This window comes from Chinchilla lanigera, unplaced genomic scaffold (genome assembly GCF_000276665.1).
Source record: "Chinchilla lanigera isolate Chin_1 unplaced genomic scaffold, ChiLan1.0 scaffold00043, whole genome shotgun sequence".
Classification (NCBI taxonomy): Eukaryota; Metazoa; Chordata; class Mammalia; order Rodentia; family Chinchillidae; genus Chinchilla; species Chinchilla lanigera.
The window spans coordinates 13,349,405-13,366,953 of NW_004955444.1; the positions used below are offsets into that span (position 1 = coordinate 13,349,405).

Sequence of the window (17,549 nt, forward strand, 5' to 3'; positions counted from 1 at the left end):
CCCAGCGCAGGGGCCGGCGGCCGCGGCAGGGCGGGCGCCGCGCGGAGGCAGGGCGGGCGTATTCAATGGAAGTATGTTACCAGCTGCCGGTGCTGCCCCTGGACAGGCCGGTCCCCCAGCACGTCCTCAGCCGCCGAGGAGCCATCAGCTTCAGCTCCAGCTCCGCGCTTTTCGGCTGTCCCAACCCCCGGCAGCTCTCACAGGTAATCGCCTCGGCCGCTGCACCGGGCCCACACCGGGGGCTTCTCGCTTTTGTTCCCAGTGCCCACCAGCACCACCTCCGCGGCGCCCCAGCTCCCGCCGCCGAACCCGGCCCCAGCTTTGTCTATTGTTGGGGGACTCCTAGGCTGGCCCTTCGGATTGAGAGCCTTTCTTTCCATGCTCGCTGCTGTCCGCCCTCCGCACGCCGGCCTCCTCAGACCCGCACCCCGGGGCACCCCGCAGCCCTCCCGCAGGCCATCGGCGTGCCCGGCGGCGAAAGCCTCAGCATGATTTTGCCCTTTAAGGCTTTCTCGACGTCTTCGTTCGGAAGTTGGGCCCCGCTTCCGTAGCTGCAGCCCCCCGCCCCCAGCACACCTGTTCACCTCTGCTGCCCCCACCCCGCACACCTGTGCCGAGCTCACGCCCCTCCAGCCTCAGCTCCCGCGCTCGGCGGTGCTCCAGTGTGCCGCGGTTCTCAGTGAACAATAGGCCCAGATGCCAGGTCGCTGTCTTCTCCCCAACTCCTTCATTTCTACGGATGGGCCTAAAGTGGTGTCGGAGGAGCAGGTCTGCAGAGCTGATAGCCGCGAATGGGCTTTGTTTTTAATTTGATGAGATTTTTAAAGAGAAACCACTGATGTTTACTCACAGGAACATATTTGGAATGGTTCAATACCAGTTGCTCCGGAGAACTTATATTTTTTCCTATGGTGATGTCTTTGTCCCAACTCCTTACTACTGTTTGATTTTAATTGCAAGATTTAGAATGGAACGCGAAAACAATTTTGCTTTTTATATATATATGAGCTGAGTGCCCTCACTGATTGCTGCAAGAAATTTTGTGGTCCTGATCATTTTTTAAATCAAATTGTTTATTTTTCCTATTGCTTAATATTACCTTTTATGGGAATGTATCTTTCTCCAGTTATGTTGTGTCAGTAGTGTATTTCCAGGTAGTGTGGACAGCACCTTTTAGAGATTTTGCTTTATGATTGTCTAGTAAATATCACTTGTCATCCGCCTAAGTTGTTTGTAGAAAGAGCAGGAGTCATATCAGTTTTTTTCTAAGTCCTTTTTATTCGAAATCAGACTTCCACAGCACAAGGTATATGCTTACAAGATCAGTGTAGACTTGTAAAAATTACTAAAATTTTAAGTGGCATTTCAAGTAATACTACATTGTTACTTATTTTGGATGTTAGTTCTGTTATTGGCATTTTTAGTACTGCTGGAGCATTTTCAGGTTACAGAATTAATGTTGAAGAGGTATTAATACACTACTAAAAAGGTTTCAATAGTGATAATTCAAGGTCTTCAGTGGTAGGAACTTTGTTCATTTCTAAGTATTATTTCACTTCCTCAGATCAGCAGGCACATGGCCACACCTGTTTCCAGTTATGTTTAAATAATGGAATCGCTGATCATTTATAAATTACAAGACGCTTCAAAGTTTTCATGCTCCCTGAGGAGAAAATGAATGAGAATGAAGATTCCAAGGGATTTAAAACAAGGCTGATGCCAAGATGCCTTAATTAATCTACAGAGACCAAATACAAGTTCTACTCTTTCTTGACTCATTTCCTAGACTTAGGTTTAAATGGGTAATGAAATTTTAGAAGATTGTGGCAGGTAAAGCAAATATTGTAGAATTACTGTATATTCTAATTCTTAAAATGTAAAAACAAACAAGAAAAGACCAAAATAAATATACAGGTATTTATTACACTTCAGACAGAAGTTTTCCTAAATTGACACCTATTTTCTGCTTGGCATTGCTCAGTGTTAACAGGATGCTGAGCTGAGTGTATTTACTATCATCAAGGCTTTGCATGTTGTTTAATAATGAAGCATATATTGATAGTGAGTTCTTTGGGGATAGGTGGGAATTTGTAATAAGAAAGGGAAGTTAAAAATCTTGGAGTCTTATTCAGAGCACTATGAAATAAATATTTGGTTAAATCAAAAGCTTCCTTTAACCCTGAGTAAAGTTAAGCCTAGAGTTACAGAAATTATAAAGAGTTTATGAAGAGCTTTTTTTAAATTTGAGATTTAAAATTATTTTTCTAACTATAAGTAAAATACTTTATAGTTTTTCCAATTTTAAGATATGTTCAAAACTTTCTTTTTTTGATTTTTGAGACAGGGTCTCGCTGTGTAGTTCAGGCTGGCCTTGTACTCACTATGTAGTCAGCACTGGCCTCAGACTGTCTGTGATCCTCCTCCTTCAGCCTCTGGGAGTGCTGGGATTGCAGGTGTGTGCCACCTGGCTGAAACTAGCGATTTTTCAGTTCTTTATTTTTATCATAGTGGAGTGCAGCTGATAGTAGAGATTTAATAAATACTTGTTGCATGACTGAATAGGAAATGAAATTACCTCTGACAGAATATCAGTTCTAAACGTAAAGCAGTGTAAGAACATCACAGTAGAATAGAGAGGCATTTATCCAGAGTTTGGTTTAGAACTTGTAACTGCAGACCAACAGACCTGGGAAGTAAGCAGAAAAGACCGAGCAACCAAAATAAATTTGGACATCCTCTCAAAGCATGTGAAATTTAGGCAAAATTTTCTGAGTAGCAAGAAATTTGAAGTGGGATGAGAGCCAGCTACAGGCTGTTCACACCGCAAAAACTGACAGGTAACACACCAAAACCTCGGGATGGGAAGAAAAACTCTTCCAACTCAGCAACCTGGGAACTTAGGTCAGGCGCTTGAGTGTTGGACAACACAAGTATTAGTCAAAATAATGCTAGTAGAGTCTGTTTTTACAAGTTGGAAGATTTGTACTTTTTGCTGTTGTTGTTATCTTTTAAGATTTCCATTCTAGACAGTTTAAATGTTGTTGCTTAAGTGGACAAGCTTGGACCAGGGGTATAGCTTAGTGGCATAAGCGCCTGCCTAGCAAACACAAGGTCCTGAGTTCAATTCCTGGTACCCCCCCCCAAAATGGACAAGCTTGAGTTATCTGGAAAATTCATTTATTGGAACTATAGCTTTTCTAAGGATGATGAGTAAATGATATGTGAAGTTTTTATTATAAACCAGGTCGTATACTACCTTTTCAAATGGTTGAGATTTCTTTTAATTATTTGAATAATGAATGAAGCCATTTCCTTACTGTGTTGGTATACAGCTGAGTTTATACATTTGTCTTTCAGAAGGAAGCTCTTCACCACAGATGCTTTGCATAGACAGGGGTTCAGTAAATGTGGAAGTTGGGTTCGTGTATTGATACTAATGCCAAAGCACTGGAAACGTCCTGTTTTAGAATTTTAAAAATATATCATAAAAACGTTATCAGACAAAATATTGGAATGTAACATGTAAACATGCTTTTAATACCATAGTAAGCCAAATTTAGCATCTTCTTTTTTTCAGGACTGGGAACTGAACCCAGGGCCTTCACATTGAGCTATATCCCCACCCACTTTTTATAAGCATGTGCTGCCACACCTGACTTTTTTTTTCTTAAGATACTATTTTCTTAGGCATGATGCAGCACACCCATAATCCCATCACTCTGGAAGGCTGAGGCAAGAGGATTGCAAGTTCAAACCCAGCCTGGGAAACTTAGCAAGATTGTCTCAAAGATAAGAAGAGCTGGGGATATAGCTCAGTGTGAAGGTCCTGAGCTTAAGCCCCAGTGCTGAAAAAAAAAAAGTCACAAAAAACTGTTTCATAAATATTTACTCACAGAATACCTATGAGGCTGCTTGCAGTTAGTATTAAGAAAATGTAAAAAATTCATAGTTAAAAAAAAATCGATGTGATCCTGCCTCTCACAATATTAACACTTTCCAGTTATAACCATTATGGCCATTTTGTCTTGCTTTTAGCAGTGTTCATAGTATGTATCACAATTTTTCAAGGTCCTTTCTGTGCTAGAATGGTATAGAGCCTCTTGGATAAAAGTTAGTTCCTCCTTCTAGGTGTTTATAGGATTGTGAGGGGAGAAAAGCTAGGATTCTATGTGGTGTGCTTGTTGTATAAGATTTATCAAGGTGTGATGGGACTACAAGGAACACCTAAATTTCTGGGATAAATCAGGGTAGCTTCATATAGCTGTTGAGGCTTAGGCAACGAATTAAAGGTTAAACAGGTGTTTCTAGATAAATTGGTGAATGTAGGGGGAAGAGGACAGGGGGGCCCATTTAAATGCGCAGTATACAGTTAGCGCTGTCCTATAGAACCATTTGTAACGATGGATATCTTCTCTTCGCCATCCAATATGATAGTAAGTAATTAGCCCTATGTATGTAGTGGTCACTTGAAATGCAGCTCATCTGACTGAGGAAATGAATTTTAGTTCACTTTTACTTACTGCATATAGCTAGTGGCTACTGTATTAGAGCAGACGTATAGATCATTACTCTTAGATCGTTAGAACAACAGTTCGACTTGTTGGCAAAACATTCTCCAGATGTTGAACATTTGTTTTCAGGTTTTTCTTGTACACAAAACTTCATTTAATAATAAATGCCTTCATGCAGCTTTGATAAAATTTGTAGGATCACTAGATTGAGTCAAAAGGTAAGAACATTTTTTTGGCTTAATCAAAAGGCTCTATCCTTTGACAACGCTCAGGTAAATGATCCTATCCCTCTAATGTCCAGTCATATATTACCAAATATCATATAGACATTTTGCCACTGAACTGGATGCACTAGTATACCTGAGTTTGATACAAATTATAGTAAACAAGAGATTTATACTATTTGCGTTTCTTCTTCCATGAAATTTTATTTTTATTACTCCTTTATAGGGGCTATTGTATATCCAACATCAGTTTGTAAAGGTACCTTATTCCAAATTGATATTACAATTTTAGTAGCCTCTTAAAACTAATATATGGAAGCTGATACAGGGGATAATGGAGGTGGTCAGTGGTTCCCCTTGGAAGGGATCTGTGCCGTGGATTCTGTGGTTGATATCAAAAGTGTCTGTAATAGGTAATGTTGAGTGGGATGATTAGATGGCTGCTCCATGCCTCCACCTACTGGTAGAGATAGCTCTTGGTTTTCAGAAGATAATGAGTAGGGGGAGAAGGTAACTGAGGTAGGACAGAATATGATGAAGAACACAAAATTGTTAATTGGATAACTGAAATTGAGGAAAGCCAAAATAATAGTTTTGAGTAAACTGAACTCCATATAAAGTACTTGGCAAATGGTGCTTACTAAAGACCTGATAGTCTTGCTTTGGTGATAATAGTCATTTCTGGTTTTGGAGTACCATATGCATTGTCAGATACTTTAATTTTTGTTTTTAATCTTTATAAAAATTAAGAAAAGTGGTGTTGCTCACATTTTTACCTAGGGGTAAAGTGAGCTTCAAGACAGTCACTTGTCCCAGGCATCACACGAGCCTTGCGAAGGTTCTGTCGTGTTTGATCTCGCTCACTTTTAATCTGGTCTGCCTCACTTGTGAGGTGAATGAAACATAGTTAGAATGGTAAGTTTATGGATTATGGGTTTTGTTGGCTGATGGGGTAAGGGAAACGGATGGAGGTGATTATTAAAAGTGATAACCTTTACTATGGTCTTTTCAGACCATATCTGGAGCATTCTGTTGTAGACACCCATGTTCGAGAAGATCTAATTATATTGTCCTATTCTGAAGATAGTGTCCAGGGTGGTAAGGTAATCGGAAACTGCTTTGATGAATGACTAAAGAAATTACTTACTTAGTTTGAAGGGAAATAGACTCAGATTTCAGGAGGCAAGTGGATGGAGATGGGGAGTTGATGGTGAGAGATGATAGACTATTGCTTTCTTCTGAGGGTTAATGGACCACTGCATGAATGGGAGGAAGGAGATGGGGGTCAATACAGACATTGATTACTCGTATGTTCTCAATTGCTGAACGTGTTCCTAAGTCACATAGTCCCTAACTTAGAGAAGCAGCGAACTTAAAGTTGTCCTTTGTGCAAGCTAACAGTTGGTAAAAATGGTTCAAACTTCAGATCATTCTGACTCTAAAGCCTGTGCATTCTCCTGTACATCTTCTTGTTACATACGAAAAGAGTGTTATCTCAGAATATAGAGTAAGGACCAGTAGCTAGGCATGTTTGGGGAATGGAAAAGGAGATTGTGTTTGACCACACTAGTGACTAAAGATATGGGTACTAAAGGAACACTTAAGAAAGCAGTAATTCAGATTGTCAGATACTTTAATTGGTGTTTCTAATCCTTAACAAAAACTCTCTTAAGCTAGATGACATTACTCTCATTTTTGCCAAGGAGTATCTGGATATCAAGATATCAAGTACACAAACTTTGAGGGGGGCCTGTCATGTTCTGGCTCCCTCACTGGCCTTTTTTGCTTTCAAATTCATAGATTTTTAAAAAGTGAGTGTATAGGTTACATTTGTACATTATTAGTATGATCATAAATTGTACATTTTCTGAAAATAATTTGGCAACTGAATCAAAAAGTCACTACTTAGAAAATTAATACTTTTGGTTGATAACTTACTTTTGGGAATCTTCCCTCAGTAAATGACTAGAAATGTTGGTAAAGATTAACGTTTGAGAATGTTCATCCCATTATTATTTATAAATATGAAAAGTTGGAAAACAAAAATAACTTATAAATAGTTAAATAGTCTTTCTTCTGGAATTCAGTATTTTTATTATTTTTGTATTTAACTACTTAGATGCTTTGATGAATTTTAAGAATTTATAACAGCATAGTTTAAAAATAGCCAAAGAAATTTTAGCATTTTTTATTCTGTATTGTGTAAGCACTAAAATGCTCTAAAATGCTTTGAAGAATTGGAACAGCATTTACTCACATGGGAGAAATTCTTACAACATAAGTCAGTGGGGGAAAAAACCCAGGGTGTCTAAGGATTATCCCAGTTTTTTTGTTTGGTTTGGTTTTTTGTTTTTTGTTTTACAATAAGACACAGTTTCCTCCTTGGGAAAACATCACATGGCAGGTGACACCACTAGTGCAGCGTGAGATAGGTGTAGTGGTAGGTGCCTCCCACGGATACTTCAGGGTGCTTTGGCTGCGGTTTGTGGGGCTGCAGGAGGGGCTGAGCTGAGGCGGCAAGGCTAAGGACAAGGAATGGATCCATATTACCAAGCCATGGCTGCTGGTCAAGGTCGTAAAGATCACATCTCTGGAGGAGATCTTTCTCTTTTCCTTGCCTATCAGGGAGTCTAAGATCATGGACTTTTCTGGGATCATCCCTCAGGGATAAGATTTTGAAGATCATTCCAGTGTAGAAGCTGACCAGCGGGTTACATTCAAAGCGTTTATTGCCATTGAGGACTGCATGGGTCATGTCAATCTTAAGTGCTTCAAGGAGGTAGCCACTGCCGTTTGAAGGGCCATCATTATGGCCATGCCGTCCATTGTCCCTGTGCAGGGAGGCTACTCTGGGAACAAGATCAGCAAGTTCTTCCACTTGTCCCTTGCAAGATAATAGGCCACTGTGGCTCCACGCTGGTTTGCTCATTCCTGCCCAGAGGCACTCGCGTTGTCTTACACCATTTCCAGAGAGCTGCTGCAGATGGCTAGTATGGCTGACTAGAACACCTCTGTCAGGGCTGCACTGCCACAGTGGGTAACTTCACCAGGGCTACCTTTGATTCCACCCCCAAGACCTATAGTACCTGGTCCTCCACTTCTGGAAAGAGAACATGTTCACTATGTCTCCCTACCAGGAATTCACTGACCATCTTGTTAAAACCCATACCAAGTCTCAAGATTCAGCATAGGGTTTTTATGCAAAAAAAAGTAAATGAAACAAAATCCAGTATATACATATGTATATACCATGCATGCTTGCAGAAGAATATAAAGCAAAAGTTAGATGTGTTCTAATCTGCTAACTGAAGCTCTCTAGATGGTGAAATTTCTTCTTTGGGTGAGGGGACTGGGAAATCCAACTCAGGACCTCTCGTTTGCCAGACAGACACTTATGCTACTGAGCTGTATCCCTGGCTAGTGAAATTTTAAGTGATTTTTAATTTTTTATTTACAAATTTATGTAATGTTATCAGTATTTTTCTGTTAACAGAAATCTCTTTTTTTAACCAAACTACTGTAGGAATAAAAAGTGAAGCCAGTTGTATTTGGACCGAGATCTTTGGCAGATAGAGTGGGCTGCTTCGTAAGGTTATAAATTCTCAGTGACAGTGAAAACTATAGCTTGAAATACTTGGATGAGGATATTATCAAGGGAATTGACTCTTCTGGCTCCTTTAAACTTCGCCATTCTAAAATCCTTTGGGTAATTCACTTATATGCATGGTAAGTAGGTACATCTGCATAGCTCTGATAATTGTAGTTTCACCCTCTGTGGGAGATGCTGGGAAGTAAAATGGTAGTTTTTGTTTTGAAGAAGAGCTGTATAATGATTGCTGATGAAGAGGTTTTGAACAATGGAAATGGTGAAAGGGAAAAAATAGAAAGTTAGGTCTTAGAAATTTATTTGCTTTAGGAGGTAGAAGAAAATGTCTTCTTCAGTTTTGGAGACCACATACATGATGAAACAAGAACCAAAGTATAGATAGGAAGAGGAGGAAGGTTTTGTCACTTGCGTTCCCTCCCTGCCTGCCTTCCTCCCTCGCTCCCTCCTTCTTTGTTTCTCTTTTTTTTCTTATGTGCAGAAGGAGCTATATAATAAGCTTACTGTGAACATATTGAGTTCTTATGTCTGGAGAGCATGCAAGTGGGGAGTACCTTAGGCAGTGTCTTAAGAGGAAGGTTAGGACTAATGACGGATTCTGAAGTGTACTACAAGGGTTTTTAAATTTTTTTTGTATATCTTTTCAAAGAGTTTAGGAAACAAAAGTCATACCTCTCAAAAACCAAAAAAAAAAAAAAAAAAAAAATCATACCTCTCTCTCTCTTTGAATGTTTTATCTAACTTTGAATATTTGTAAGTTATGTGACTTCTTTTCTCTCTCTCTTTTTTTTTTTTTTTTTTGGTATTGGGAATCAAACTCAGGACCTTGTGCTTGCCAGGCAAGTACTTGTGCTGCTGAGCTGTATCCCCGGCCATGGTGTGATTTCTGAGGTATTGCTTAAATCGCAGTTTTAAATGTGTCTTGTTAAAATTTAAGTATGGTTTCAAGGGCCAGGGAGACAGCTCAGCTGCACAAGCGCGTGCCTGGCAAGCTCAAGGTCCTGAGTTCCATTCCCTATACCAAACAACACCGGAAAAAAGGTATGGTTAACAATTCAGCATCTTCCATTATCTATTTGAAAAAACTTTATGAGCAAGCTCTTACTTTTAAGTCAGAATTTTTGTATTTCTTTTCCTCTTATTTTCATTTTACTTTCTCTACATATTATTGCCTCAGTGTATTCTTTCATACTTGAAGACATTTTTACTAGTCATACTTTTCAGCAACAAATTTAAGTAAATTCATTCATGAATTCAGTATATGTAAATGAAAAGTGCTTTATTTCAGCACCCAGTTTTTGGAATTGTATGGATACAATTATAATTTAAAAATATAAATTTTCTTGTGTCCACAAAGCTGTGTGGCAGTGTATTTTGGACTAAGTTATTAATGCATTTATGGCCAGTAGACAGTCAAAACAGCCTGTGAATTATGACCTTTTAAGTAAGTATTAAAGTAAAATTTTGTAAGGAATGCATTTTCAGTGGTATAGATAGGGCTGATTTTTTTTTTCTCAGTACTGGGGGTTGAACCTAGGGACTCTCTACCACCAACAGCTATATCTCTAGCCCTTTCTGTTTATTTTTTCCTTCAAATTTTGAGATCCTTTCCCTGGCTGGCATCAAATTTATAATCCCCTTGCCTCAGCCTCCCCAATAGCTAGGATTACAGGCATGTGCTACTGCAGTGAGCATGGGATTGATTTTTTTCAATTATTATCTTTTTTTTTACAAATATTAGTAAAAAGGGGTCTTGCATTGATTCTGTTCCTTTTAATTTTAATAATTAAAAATGTGTTAGCTTTCTGTCACTATCACAGAATACCCAAGATAAGCAGTTTATAAAGGACAAAGGTCTGTTTTGGATCATAGTTTTGGAGGTTTCAGTTTATGATCAGTTGGCAGCATTGTTTTTGGCCTATGGTGAGGCAGGACATCACATGCAGAGCAAAATCACTAACTTCCTGGCTGGAAATTGGAGTCTATCACTTTCTAGAACACATCTTCAATGACCTGAAGACTTACTAGGGCTGAGGACCAACCCTTTACCATGTGGACCTTTGGGGTACAGTTAAGATCCAAGCAATATCAGAAAATACTGAGAAAATTCATTTTTGAATTTAGAAGATGATAATATAAATTCTTCATTTATAGTATTACCCATTCTTCTAAGTTGCATGCTTAAAAGTAATCTGTAATTAAAATTATTTTATTTTAATGCTTTGTAATGGGTCTGATTCTCTTTTCATTTTCAACATGAATATTTTGAACTACCCTTTGACTGGCCAGGTGTTGCTAGGCCCCCAGGCAGTATTCCACAATGGGTTTCAAAAAGTTAAGATTGACAGTTAAGATTTTTTTTTTGAGGGGCTGGGGATTTAGCTCAGCAGCAAAGCGCCTGCCTGGCAAGCGCAAGGTCGTGAGTTAGGTTCCCGGTACCGGAGAAAAACAAAAAAAAAAAAAAAAAAAAAAAAAGATTTTTTTTGGAAAGCTAATGACAGTTAAGATTTAGATCTTTAAGATTTACTTTTAGAACGTGGCACAGGAGGGGGAAGAAAAGGAAAGGTGGCATATGTTGTCCACAGAGTGGTTCTAGAAAACTGTATATATGGAAATTGAGGACCTATTTATTAATTAATTCTCTGAAACTCCATGCTCATGACTTCCAAGAACGTGCATGACACAGTATGTAATCTACTGATTTACTTCAGTTCCATTTTATTACTCTGTTGCTTTATTTTACTATTCTCTGTAGCTGTATAGAAATAATACCTTATACATCTGTCAGTTGTGTCCCCTGATTTTTGATAACTCCCAGTAGTGAATTGTTATACATACTCTTTCTAAGCCTTCTTCGGGAATGTCAGAATATTAGTATTTGAATGGGACCATATAAATATAATTACATTCCCAACATTTTAAAGATTAGCGACTGACACTCAAAAGATTGCATAATTTGTCTAAGGCCACACAATTAGTGGAGAAGTTAGGACTGTAAATTTAGCTTGGCCAATTTTTAATCTGTTACTTTTCTCACTATATCCCCAATTCCTTGTAAAAAGAATTATCTGTAGGATTTAGGTAACAGTCCTTCTTTAATGAACATTATTTTTTTGAGTGACAGGTCTTCTTTAATACATTGAGGCATCTATTTATAGGGCAGTAATTATTTGAAAAGTTTAGAATACAAAACATACTCAATTATAAAAATAGCTTAGTAACTTTTAATTAAAATATAAGCAAAGATAAAGCAAAACCATTATTGAAAATGTAATGGGCCAGATTAGCATTTGATTTGAAAAGACAGTATTTGACATGTTGAAATGTGACTTACGTGCAGTGTTACAGGAAGTGTTCATGAAGAGAAAGACATTTCTGTCTGTCTCTCTCTGTTGATTTGTTCCTTCATTTATGTGGTAAAGGGGACGAAACCCAGGTCTTTTACAGTACATGGCATCCCCAACCCTTTTTTTTTGAGACAAGGTCTCCCTGAATCACTAAGTTGCCCAGGCTCGGCCTAAAGTCCTCCTGCCTCAGTCTCCTACAGTGCTAGGATTACAGACATTGACCACCACACCTAGCTCCCCTGCACTTTAGAATTAACTTATGAATGAATCCTTTTTCACTTTGGAGAATAAAAGAACATTCCTGGTATACAAAGAGCTCACTCTTTAGCATTTTATATTTTTTTCTCTGTATGATGCAGTATGTGTTAGAATTTTTAAAAATTTTTAAGATTTTCATTTTAATATTTGTGTGAATTCTTCACACAGTGAACATATATTTTAAGGACAACAATAAAGGTATTCTAAAAAGTAATATGAAAAGATTTATTACTATTAATAAGTATAGTACACACTTTAAGAAAATAGAACTACTCAGGTATTGTTAGAAAACTTGAGCATTTCTAAGAAGAAACAAATATACAACTTCTCTTATAATAACGGAAATGTAAATAAAAGATTTTGGGAGGAGGTCATGGGATGACTATCATATTAATGAACACTGAAAAAACCTAATGTGGAAAAGGTTGTGAGAAAATGAGTATTCTTACATGGAGATAGAGCATTATTTGGTTCCACCTTTTGAGAACATAGTAGGTCTGTATTGCCCAAATGAACATTTTAAATGTGAATATAAACCTTTCTGCAATCCTGGAATTTGTCCAAAAGGGCAGTTGTAAAAATTTGTTAAGATATTAGTTTTTTTATGCTTTTTATAACATTGGTAATGATGAACGTTTAGCCTTATTTCAGTGTTCATCAATGGGGGATTGGTTAAATTAACGGTATGTTAATTTGCCAGAAAGCTGCAATGAAATGAGGCCATATGGCCAGGTTTGCCATAGAAAAATATAATAACAATTTGAGTGTGGGGAGAGAATAATTATAGTGTGGTATGATGCATTAGCATGTTAATACATCTTTCTACAGAACATCTGTATTTGTAGATAAAATCATGGAAGATACTATATGCCAATACATGAATGCATCCAAATCTGTAAGATTGCTCAGTATAATGTTAATAGTAGTTACCATTGTGGAATGAGATTTCTGGTAGTGTTTATTATCTTTTTACATTGGTGAGTTTTGTTAAACCATAAAAATACAATTTTTTTTTTCCCCCCCTCCGGTATCGGGAACCGAACTCACGACCTTGCGCTTGCCAGGCAGGTGCTTTTGCCGCTGAGCTAAATCCCCAGCCCCCCAAAATACAATTTTTAAAGTCAGAAACCAACAAAGCTATTTTTAAAACCTTCCCAGTAAAGAAATAACTTGTACCTGTTAAACTGTCATTTAAGTAGAATTTTAAAATTATGAAGAGACTAAGTTCTAGTTAATAAGTACAGTTATATAGATGTTCATTATTCACTGCCGTATTCCCATGGACCTGGCATATAGTATGTGTTCAAAGGTGTAGTTTATTAAAATGATAGTATAATGTTTTTATATATGAAAGAATACACTATATTCTTAGTGAAAAATGAAGGAAAAGGTGTAGTGGTGGCTATATTACAAAAATATTTTTGCCTACTTCAGAGCTTAGGAATTAAGCTTTCTGCTGTTATTTAATTTATTCAAATATTTGAGGGTCTCTATATGTTTAACTCATATTTATTAAATCTAAAAAGTCCTCAAGAAAATGTATAGGTCAAAATCTTAGAATATTAGTGTTAGAAGAGACAGTAGAGCTCATCTCCTGAGCATACAGATGAATAAACTGAGAGATTAAAGGACATACCAAGGCAGTACAGAAGTCCCTTCTGTGCAATGTATTTGATTTTGGCTGTTCAACCTTACTTGAATATTTTTGGAATGGGATGACTAGTGTATAAGGCAATCTGTTGTGGTGTTGAATAGTTTAATGAATTCAAAAATTCATATCCAGCAGGAACCTCAGAATGAAGCTTTATTTAGAATAAGTGTCTGCAGATGTAATGAAGTTCGATGAGATTAGGGTTTAGGAAAGGACCTAAGTTCACTTAGATACACACAAGGAAGAAACTGAACATGGTTCAGACACAGCTCTGGAGGCAAAAATGCTAGCGGTGAAGATGTATGCTAGCAGCTCCAAGGATTACCAGGGGACAACAGAAACAAGGAAGAGGCAAAGAATATTATTTAAAAGGGACATGCCCCTCTCAGCACCTTGGTTTTTTTACTTCCAGTCTCTAGAACTGTAAGAAAGTAAGTTTATGTTGTTTTAAGCCACCAGATTGTAGTACTGTGTTACAACAACCCTATAAAATACAAATGGCTTTGTTTTAATTTTTATGTTTCTTCTTTGAATCGGCAGACATTTACTGAGCACTCTACGTGCCGAGCACTTTTCCAGGTATTATAAATAAGAGATTATTCCTGCTTTCATTCTTGGCGCTCAGTCCTGAGGAATAATAGCAATGGAAATATATAATTACAATGCACTCTGACACATACTCTCATTAGGATAGTATATAAAGTTAAGTGGGGTGGTACTTGGAGTTGGAGAACTAGCGCAGGTGTTACAAGGTGAGATCTTTGTGCTTGAATCCAGAAACAGGGTTGAACTCAACTCCCATGGGAATTCTGTTATGCTACCTCTAGTGCTGTCACTCCTGCCTAGTTTAGGACATGTTAACCTGCAACAGTAGCCTCCTGTCACCGGAATTCTGTCTGCACAGATGGTTGAAGTAATTTCTGAAATGCACTCAGATCATGTCATTCTGTTGAAAACATCAGTGGGTTCTTCTCCCAGTTAAAATAAAATCCAAACTCCTTGTTGTGATATGACCCCACATAATTTGATTCCTGGGGTCCCTGCTTCCTCCTCAGTTTCATTTCTTTTTAGAGCTACCTGTAAACGTGCCAGAGTTTTATCTTTGACATTGCTTGTCCTGTTCTCTCAAGACCAAGGATTTTCTCCTGGTTCCTTGTTGTGCAAGCATCAGCCCAGTCTTTGTAGAGGAACCTTCTGTGGTCCTCCTAACTAAAATAGCATCCCTCCACCATTTTTTTTTTTTTTTTTTGGAAGTATATGGCACACACCTTTAATTTGTCTGCCTCTTATCTAGCCTCACCTGCCTTAGAATATGTGGTCCGGAAGTGGATCTCGTTTCCTGTATTTTCTCCTGTGTTCCTTGTGTGTAAAGCAAAGCAAGGTTTCTGTACAGAGGAATGCAGAAAAGCTCTTTGAGTTTCATTCTTATCATTTGAGGACATATGTCATCATAGCTTTCCTTTGGATGAATCCCAAATTGCATATTTACAATTTCATATTATAATCCTACCTTTTTCTTTATCCCCCTTTTTTGAAACTCTCTTAATCTCTAAACTTATATTATTTTCTTTTAGGAATACTCTCAGATTTAGAAAAGTATGTTATTCACAGGAACACAGCTGTTAGTGGTGTTTCTAGGATTTGAACTTAGATCTCTTTCTAACTAGAGCTCCTCTGTGATGGTGTGGAGGCTGAAGCTTTGGGTGAGTGGGAGGTATAATTCTAGAATTAGAATAGAAGCCTGTCCCTTTGGAATAGAAATAGCACTTATTATTTGTTTCTATAAGAAGAACTGGGTTATATTTGTTAAAAGGAACTTTAAAAAGTAACTTGAAGAATTTTTTTGGACCAGAGTTAATATATGCTTGTTATAAAATACAGGGAATATACCAGAAATAGAAGAAACATCTTCTATAGTCCTGGCCGCTAGAGATGAACATTTTAGAACATTTTGATCCATGGTTTTTCTATAGAGAAATGAAATATTGTGATAATTTTTATAAATAAATCTTTAATTTTTGAAATCATTTCCTAATGTAAGTACTAGATTAAAGGGTCATATTCTTTTTTTGGGGGGGTACCAGGAATCGAACTCATGACCTCACACTTACAAGGCAGGTGCTGTGCCACTGAACTATATCCCAGGCTTTAGATTAAAGGGTATTGGCAGATTTTTCAGAAAAGTGATGCCAGTTTGTATTTTCATGAATGGCATAGCATGAAAGTAAATTCTTATACCTTCTCAATATGTTTAGTCTCCATTTTTGTTGATATTAAACTTGTATGTTTATTATTAATTAGCTACTCTGTGTCATCCATAAGTTATATCTGTTGCCTGTTTTTCTGTAGGCAGTTTAATCAGTTAAATCAACTTCTGAATTATACTGAGAATGGAGAATGTAATTTTGTCATATTTGTGTCACATTTGTGTAATACCTGTGTCATTTTTGCCTTAATTTAATTAAAAGTTTTCACTTATACTGTTAACTTTTATTTAGTAAATCGTCTCTTTAATGATGTGAAAATGAGAATAAGTTTATTATTAATATTCTCATTATTTAAAAAATTTTTGCACACTGTAAATTTGCCATCTACATTGTCTGATAATGATATTTTTTCATTTTAATCATTGCAACACATTGGCTAGTTATCTCTTTGTATTTTCAATATACATTAAAAGAAGGTGGCAGTATAAATGTATTTTCTATAGCTCAGTATGTGGAATGGTAGGAAAAAAAATTTATGCTTGGGTAGTGTATTAAAAACTTAACAACTGGAGAACCACATGTATCACTACAGCCTTTCACTGGTGAGGCAGTGGTCATGCAGGCTTCCCTGCAAGCACATCTTTTTAACTCGTTGGTAGCTACAGTTTGAGACATTTAAGTCCTTAAATTTTTAAAGAGAGTTTACATTTTACATTATAAAGGACTTTTTAGTGGCTTACTATATAGAATTGGACAATTGAAGATAAAAGCAGAATAGATTAGTTGAAATGTGTAGAAACAACATCTTTTTAATTTCATTCTTTTCTTCCACAATGAAAATATACCAAACTCATTTTAAGAAAACTCTAGCAGTAACTGAGGATTTTTGTGCCAGGCTTCGCTTATTACTAGTTGAGGTAGTTTTAATACCTCTTTCCTTATCCACAGTTTTTTAAATTTCTTATTTTAATGTTAGGCTTAGAGCAAGATTGACATGGACTGTGCCATCACCATTGGAAATAAAAAAGTAAAATTTTGTATTTTTAATTTTTTATATCCTAATTTTATGTTGCATGGAATGTATAATGTGTGTGTTCTGTGTTTAATTTATAAATGTGTACATCAAAAGTTGATCACTGTAATTTTTTTTCACATACAAATGGTGGAAGGAGTTCATACAAAAGTGTATGTAACATTTCAAAGGGTTCTTAGCGTCTACTCCTGAAATAACTGGATTCCCATTTATCCATAATCCTTGCTTTCTGATTCCAATTAGCTTTTTGTCTGCTTTTGTCTGCTGTTTTAAGTTTCTTAACCAATTCTGGTTTTAGTCATTAAGGTTACAGCCCAGAATTAGCTCTTAGCACTATTGCCCTTGTCCATTAATCTGCCCCTGACTTCAGTTATATTTGATTAGACTATGGGATGAGCTGTATAAGTGTAGATAGCTTGTTTAGCTCTGTTCATCTCAGTGTTCACTCTGAGTAGATATTCAGCAAGCTTAATGTATAACAAGCTTACTAATTTTGTTGGTGACCTAGTTCTGCTGAGAGTCTAGCTCGCTCTTGTACCCACATTGCTTCCTTTTTCTAGCTTCTCAAAATGTCACCCCACCCCTACCATGGCATCCAGTCTTTCAAAGTATCATGTGCCATCTTAAGACAGCTACCGTTAATTCTTAGAATGATGACTAAAGGACATCTGGCAAAGCTCTTAGGCGGCATTAGCATTCAGATGTCCTCATAGA

The 17,549-nt window shown here is 37.2% G+C and overlaps 1 protein-coding gene across 3 annotated transcripts in view; it reads left to right on the top strand.

The window, feature by feature from the left end:
- The window catches only part of Pde7a (phosphodiesterase 7A), a gene marked incomplete at its 5' end in the record, with an annotated part of 126,423 nt that continues 108,874 nt past the window's right edge, over positions 1-17,549 (top strand). For all 3 annotated transcript variants that reach the window (XR_262266.2, XR_262267.2, XM_005392162.2), the window contains 1 exon segment: positions 1-203. Coding sequence is in view for 1 of the 3 variants with exons in the window: in XM_005392162.2 (XP_005392219.1) it covers positions 66-203 (138 nt within the window).